The sequence below is a fragment of the Oncorhynchus masou genome, chromosome 28 (assembly GCF_036934945.1).
Source record: "Oncorhynchus masou masou isolate Uvic2021 chromosome 28, UVic_Omas_1.1, whole genome shotgun sequence".
Lineage (NCBI taxonomy): Eukaryota > Metazoa > Chordata > Actinopteri > Salmoniformes > Salmonidae > Oncorhynchus > Oncorhynchus masou.
The window spans coordinates 42,401,812-42,409,615 of NC_088239.1; the positions used below are offsets into that span (position 1 = coordinate 42,401,812).

The window sequence follows — 7,804 nt, forward strand, 5'->3', positions numbered from 1 at the left end:
TTGATGACTGAATGTTTTATTTTGTGGAAAAAATTAAGAGCATTTCCTTGCTTTAGCACAGCTGTCTTTAGACAGTTTGTTTTACAGGAAATGGTACATTGGACTGAAAATGAAACTGTGTGGTCAGCGAATGGTTAGACTCATAATGAGTATCAAACAGCATAAAATCCTTGAGGTACTGTAAATAACTGCATTAATATGAGCAATACTAAAACTGTGGCTGAAATCACTCATTTGCTTTCTGGAGTTTCATGGTGAGCATGGAGGTGAACTGGTTTTTCAATATCATCCCCCAACATGGGACATCTCTACATAAACATGTAATTATCTCTGTATTATACATAGTAAAGGTACAGCACATACAGCAAGTAAATGTGGTATAAGCAGTGGCGACTCGTCATCCAGGGCAGGAGGGGGCAGAGCCCCACTTGTTTTGAGCCCCACCTGTTAAGCAATTTAAACAATTGTTTTGTCATTCATTCATTTCACATAGAGTTAATAAAGCAGCCTACAAACATGGTTTGTTTCTTGAGTAAGGCAGCTCCAAAATGCAAATGTTTCAGCCTAGCTCAGTGCTTTCTGTGGTGGAGGGGCAGCCAGAGGAATATACAGAGCGTAGGCATTGACAATGTTCTCTAGTTGCGCCGTGATAGCTTTGATTGAACTGATGTTACGTTCAAAATCTTAGCTAGTTGCTAGACAAGCAGTTATCATCATGAATCACTTTGACAATGTACGGTCAAATCCTTTTCATATGAAGATAATTTATAGATAAAAAGGTATCAGTGCTAAATGGCCATTGGACATAAACATTATACAACAAGTCGGAAATCGCAAATTCAACGAGTGGTTGGGAAGGAATCAGTGGCTAACTGCAAGCGTTGCAAAGCAATCACTATTTTGCTTCCCCTGCCTGCTATTCAGTGGACAGGGTGTATGGTCCAAGTCTGGGTTTAAGGATTTAAAACACCTGTCTGAAATTGTGTCTTTTCCAAGCTTAAAAGGATAAACATTCACTCGCAACACCATGGGCCAGAAAAGGTTGAAAACATTGGCCATGCTGTCAATCCAGCATGACTTCTGCAGCATTCAAAACAACTCGGAACTGGGAAATCTCAGACTTCAGTGAGTTCAAGACAACTGGAAACTTAGAAAAAAACATGCTCAGATTGGGGAAAATACGTTCTGAACGGTCATCCAACTCAGAATTCCAAGCCGGGAACTAGAGTTCCGACCTGAAGATCACTGATGTCATGATTCAACCTAGTTTTTTTCAGTGTTGCCAGTTGTCTTGAAAGCACCTTTGATTACAAAATTTTCTCACAAGAAGGAACACCATGCCACCTTCCTGTTCAAGTGAGCATAGCACAACAATCAATGGTGAATCCAAAAACATCATGTATGCTTCTGCATAAATTAGCTCGTGCTTTTCTTCATGAGGAGGGGATACTATATAATGTTTTTCGGTCTTTAAACACTGTTTGCCAGTGACTGGCTCTTCCCATTCAAGTATTTGTTTTCAACAAAAAGTTAATGTATATTTCCAGTATATATTGCAAGGGTAATTTTGTTTGCGCTGTCAGTGTGTCAGTATATTGTCTATGATTGTATTTTCCTTCCTTTTTAGACCACATAGGCCAAATAAAATACTTCAAATGCTAGGCTAACTGCATGTCTCGCACAATCTGAATTTCTGTTGGTGTCCATTTTGAAAGTGCTGAACTGAAAGGCTTACCTCGTCACAGCTCGTTTGCTTGCACTTAGAATGAAGTGTTATTGATAAGAACAAACATTGAGTTTACTGAACATCGATGTCATAATGTTTGTGTATGGTTCAAAATTCAACACTCATGTTGGAGTTCGTTACTATTAAAAGGACAATGAGGTTCTTATCGACTTACGCAAATCCACAAGGGGTGAGTAGACACCACATTTGTTTAAGAAAGTCAGCCATATCAGCTAAGTTTTTAAAAAGTCAGTAAATGGGGCTGAATGAACTGTTTCACTGCCAGAAGAGGCTGCACTGATAGCCAGGTGTGGTAAGGATTCACTCCATGGTGCAGAAGCAAAGCTCTGCTGTCAGGACAGCTTTATGTAGGCCCTAACAGTTTGTGGGCACCGTTTGTCACCGTTATAGTGCAATTAATGTATTGTTTAGTGTTGTGTATCGTTGTGGCTTTGCTGGCATGCATGAAAAAAATTGTGGCATTTGCCCCACCAAGATTTGCATGCTAAAATCGCCGCTGGGTATAAGCACAATTATCAGTGATTTGTTGTTATCAAAACACATGTGAAATGTGTTAACATAGAAACGTAAAACATGTCCCTTGAGGTATCAGTAAATGTAACATGATTCAACTTTATCTGACAAGAGTCAATGTGAGTGTACGTGCGTGCATGAGTCCTTTTGTGCTCTCAGTCCTTCGCACACAGTTTTCAGTCTCAATGAGGAGCGCCAGCACAGTCCTGACAAGCTCCTTCTCTACGACCTCCTGGAGTAGGTCATCTGTGTGACCCTCTGACAGTTTATCACCAGGGCCAGTTGAAGCTGCTAGACATTAAAAGGGGTCCAGATCCCATCTCTGCTGAGCCAGGAGGGTGTTAGTGCTTGGGGTGCTGGGATCCCCGGGCCTCCCTGTGAGCAGAAAGATAAAGCAGGGTATAGTTTACAATAGTTTATATTCTGTTCCATTCCATGTTGCAAGAGATATTTTGCTGTACCTACTACAGTTATCACTTACTAAGTAGTAACTGGATTTGTCAGTGTCTCGTATTTACTGTCAAAGGCAATTTGGGACTTTCCTGTTTCTAACTCATTTTAACACGCAGTCTTAAAATACTATGCAATACCGTAAAGATTTAACCAAAAGATTGATAGGGAACTATTCTAAATATAAGGAATGACTAGTCCTATATTGAGAAACCACCCACATGACTTTACAAGACGTAAAATCCCCGACACAAAAAGAGAAAGCGTGTCTGTGGGGGTGTTTTCACACGTAGCAGTTCGGATAGGTTTAGAATGTGCGCACACGTTCTCACATGCTAAGTCAGTGTCACAAGAGTCAGAAAAAGTCAGAAAAACACCATCTCATGAGTCAGAAAAACCCCATCTCATTGATTATTCTGGTCTCAACAGCATCTCTACACCTTTAGAGGTTACAGTACATCATCTAGTCTCTCTCTCAGCAACCAACAAACAGTGGAAACTCTTTGTAGTAAACCTGAGACAGAAATGTGTGCAAATCAAGTAAGAACAGCAGAAAAGTTACCTCTCCTTCTGCAATAGCCAAAGATGGCAGCAGCAATGACCATGGCCACTGTCAGTGATGTGCCCAATGCAATAGAAAGGGTGTCACATTTACTTTTACTATGCATTGCTGGTGGTAGGTCTATTTCATCTGTGAAGAAAAAAGATTGAGAGGCTAACAATGTTATTTTGCATTATCAAACATATATATTTGGCTGATGTAACACATAATACATAACAAGAAGTTGCAAATGTTCTCAGTGAGAAGTTCAAAACACAAACAAGCATTTTGGAAATAACCCGATATTACACCAGACAGGCCGGTGCGAACAGAACTTCCCCAAATCTTAACCAACAGTGAAATGTGAAATTTCATGGAAAGATGGATGCTCTTTATCTCCACCATCTCCATTGCCATCTTTAAAGCCTTTTCCCTCCCGCGTTGACGTAGAACTCCTACAAATGTGTTTTGTTGAATGGAAGGGTAAATATTACGCTTTGACACCATGATCATTGAGGAATGCACCCATTTACAGCACCTTTTAAATCAACAACACATCTACACTCAACGATAAAATAAATAAATAGTGTAGGCCTCACCAAAACCTCCTAGTTTCCATTACCTTGTGCAGTCAGTACAATGTTACGGAGTCTCATTTCTAGGGTATCGGTGTCAAGCAAGAGGTGTGAGGCCAGACATTGCAAAGTGAAAATAAAAACAGGAGATAGCACATTTTGACAGGTACCTACATAAGGACTTGATAACGCATTTATAAGCAGTGCATAAGCAGCTCATTCATGTGTAATGTATGAGTTATGAATGTGTTATGAAGTCCTTATTGAGGTGATCAAATTCGTGATCAAAATTCACATCATACCTGGGATGTCAAACCTGGCTGACGGACCGTTTGGAACTTCCCCTTCCTCCACCAAGGCACAGGTGTAGTTGTTTTTGTCAGAGGATTTCACTGTTATCGTGCTGGTGACTAGGAACAGCTGGTCTGGAGTTCTAACAGTGGTGTCATTGGACTTTATGTTCCCGAGACTCTTGTCTTTCCAGGTCATAGTGGCCAGAGGATAGCCCTCAGACTCACAGACCAGCTCTACCTCCTCTCCCCGACATCTCTTCATGCTTTTAACAATAGTTTTATAGGAGGCTAAAAGATAGATGAACGTAAAAACTTTACTATGCAACAACATGAACATAGAGTGTAATTACAGTATTACTACTTAATTTTACGAGCAACTTAAAGTGTTACCACAATTATTTTAAAAGTTCCTTAATGTTTCTTACTCAATACTGAAAGACTGGAAATTAGAATTAGCCGAGAGTAATGTTCTGTTACACTGACAGATTCATGACTGACCTTTAACAGTCAAAGTTGTCTGTTTGTAATCAGCTCCCGCCATTTCCACGAGGCATTGATAGGTCCCAGAGTCATTGATCCTCAGCATGGACACCTCTAGCTTGGCCCACCCATTGGTCATCTCTTCTGTCACCAATCGTACCCTGCCACGGTACTGGGGATTCTGGGAAGTGAGGTCTTCCTGTCTGTTCTCCAGCCTGTACACCTCCACAACTGGAGGAGGCCAGATGCGATGCCATATCACTGACAAGTCTGGGCCCTGGCCCCCAGGTTGGAACCTGCAACCCATGGTGACTACACCGCGGAACTCTGCCATGTGGAATGGACTGTCCACCTCCACTGTGAACAAGGCTGTGTGGAAAGAGAGAACGAGAGTTGTGTGGGGTGGTGGGGGTGGGGTTCTATGAACTAAACAAACAAAAAACTTTAAAAATGTGGCCATGAGTCTCTATTGTATTGTACTTTGTATTTAAAAACATCAATAACATACCTGCAAGAGTGGGCCATAAGACTACTTGTAAAACCAAAAGAAAGGCCTGCTCCATTCTAACTAGAGAAGAGAGAAAACATTTGAAATGTTGCAACCACAACCTTTTGTAAGTGGAATTATGAGTCAGTCTATTTAAATAGAACACACCAAAACGACTGTACAGATGTCGGACCTTAATTGGAGCCAGTTTGTTACAGCAGGAAAATAATCCTGCAGCAACAGGAAATGTGAAGTATTATGTGGATTGTAATGAATGGACATTTTTGTAGGGTTTGACACATTTTTCGTTAGGGCAAATAAAGCCTGAAATTTCAAGGTGGAAATTAAACTTTAGAAGCCTTTTAAAAACTGAAATACACTACAAGTTTTCATTTCCTGCTGAGCAGGAAAATGCTCAGCAACAAGAGTGATCAAATGAAGATCCTACATCTTTATAAGGCTGGTCTGAGCTTGTTCTCTAGCGAATCAGCAACTGGTGATCCAAAGGAAAAAGAATATGGGCCTACAGTGCCTTCGGAAAGTATTCAGACCCCTTGACTTTTCCACATTTTGTTACGTTACAGCTTTATTCTAAAATGGATTAAATCGTTTTTTTCCCTCATCAATCTATACACAATACCCCATAATGACAAACATCCCCACAGCATGATGCTGCCAACACCATGCTTTACTGTAGGGAGGGTGCCAGGTTCCTTCCAGACGTGATGCTTGGCATTGGTTTCATCAGACCAGAGAATCTTGTTTCTCATGATCTGAGAGTCTTTTAGGTGCCTTTTGGCAAACTCCAAGTGGGCTGTCATGTGCCTTCCGTCTGGCCAATCTACCATAAAGGCCTGATTGGTGGAGTGCTGCAGAGATGGCTGTCCTTCTGGAAGGTTCTCCCATCTCCACAAAGGAGCTCTGGAGCTCTGTCAGAGTGACCATCGGGTTCTTGGTCACCTCCCTGACCAAGGCTCTTCTCCCCCGATTTGTTCAGTTTGTCAGGGCAACCAACTCTACGAAGAGTCTTGATGGTTCCAAACTTCTTCCATTTAAGGATGATGGAGGCCACTTTGTTCAATGCAGCAGACATTTTTTGGTACCCTTCCCCGGATCTATGCCTCGACACGATCTTGTCTTGGAGCTCTACGGACAATTCCTTCAACCTCATGGCTTGGGTTTTTGCTCTTACATGCATTGTCAACTTTGGGAACTTATGTGGACTGGTGTGTGCCTTTCCAAATCATGTCCAATCAATTGAATTTTCCACAGGTGGACTCCAATCAAGTTGTCGAAACATTTCAAGGATGATCAATGGAAACAGGATACACCTGAGCTCAATTTCAAGTCTCATTGCAAAGGATCTGAATACTTAAGTAAATAAGGTTTCTGTTTTTTATTTTTTTTACATTTCTAAAAACCTGTGTTCACTTTGTCATTATGGGCTATTGTGTGTAGATTGATGAGGAAAATTGGTATTTAATACATTTTAGAATAAGGCTATAAAGTAACAACATTTGTAAAAAGTCAAGGGGTCTGAATACTTTTTGAATACACTATATTTATGAATCTCTTGTTATGTTGCAAACATTTAATGCACAGTCATCATTCGAACTTGACAGACAACCTCATGATTAGACCATACTGGTATGAGTCAACATGCCCGCACACACACACTTGGTCAAGAATAGAGGATGAAAACAAATGGAACACATCAGGCTTAGTGAACTGCATAAATTCAACGTTTAAATCAATACAATAAACCCACCTTCAAAAATATGTTGGGGTGTGCTGACATTCTAATTGTTATTTGTCCAATGATTTATTCTGCCTTTTGCTTGAACATATAATAAAACAATTGATCAAAAAAATATTATATATATATAAAATCTGGATAAGAGATATAGTCGATTTGAAGACTATATCACAGCACAATAATATACCATGGAAAATATATATGTAGAAATACATGAAAAAGATTTGTGCAGAGCAGAGGGGATATTGAAACTTAAAAATAGCATTTCTGTATTTAACCTGAGAATAGTGGATTTGGGAACGCCGTTGAGTAAAAGTCATCAAAAAATATAATGGATTAAAAAAAAGATACTAGACCATTATTACCCTACTTGCATACACTTAAAGATAACTTTAGAAGCATCTCATGAGACTGCATAATCTACCACCACCTTTTAAAATAAAAGCAATTAAGCCAAATATGTTGGCATATAAACTAAATGAAGTTCAGCACTCACTAAATGCAGTACATGCAGTCTTCTACCTTAATAGAAGTATTTCTTGTTCCTTCAGAGGCTCTTTCATAATCATATCACAGCTGTAACATATATTGTTATGTAGAGCTGTATTTATATTCCTAACTACTTCCCGTACTGTAATTCTCCTCCCCCCAAACCATGCAGTTTCCTGATAGTGACTGTGCATGTGAAATGCCTTCACTTTGGCTGGACACAAAGTTGGCGAGTTGCCTAGTAGTAGCTATGATCAAATCCCTTATTTCCTTTACAAGGAAAAATTCTGAATTTACAGTGATGGGGCAAGGCCAGCAGTCTACTATGAATAGCCTGAACAGGAAGTGAGCCAAAATAACCTATTACAAAGGAACACCCTGCCCAGACAATTTCGTTGTTTATTGCCAAAGTTACTAATTAACCTAAACTACAATAACCACACCGACCCTCCCTTTACAAATAAATCCTAATT

At 40.0% G+C, this 7,804-nt stretch overlaps 1 protein-coding gene across 4 annotated transcripts; it reads right to left on the minus strand.

Annotated features, from left to right (window-relative positions):
* On the minus strand, positions 1 to 7,448 carry LOC135517603 (programmed cell death 1 ligand 2-like). 4 transcript variants are annotated; one of them, XM_064942062.1, is made up of 6 exons: positions 7,365 to 7,448; positions 5,108 to 5,167; positions 4,618 to 4,968; positions 4,129 to 4,407; positions 3,273 to 3,401; positions 1 to 2,635 (listed from the first exon to the last, which is right to left on the minus strand). In XM_064942062.1, the coding sequence occupies exons 2-6, from the start codon at positions 5,160 to 5,162 to the stop codon at positions 2,559 to 2,561; spliced, it is 891 nt and encodes a 296-aa protein (XP_064798134.1). In that variant the 5' UTR covers positions 5,163 to 5,167; positions 7,365 to 7,448; the 3' UTR covers positions 1 to 2,558. The 4 variants fall into 4 exon arrangements, with proteins under 4 accessions (XP_064798134.1, XP_064798133.1, XP_064798135.1 ...); XM_064942061.1 differs by having other exon boundaries at positions 7,339 to 7,435; XM_064942063.1 differs by having other exon boundaries at positions 5,108 to 5,163; positions 7,339 to 7,429.
* Positions 7,449 to 7,804: the final 356 nt, after the last annotated feature.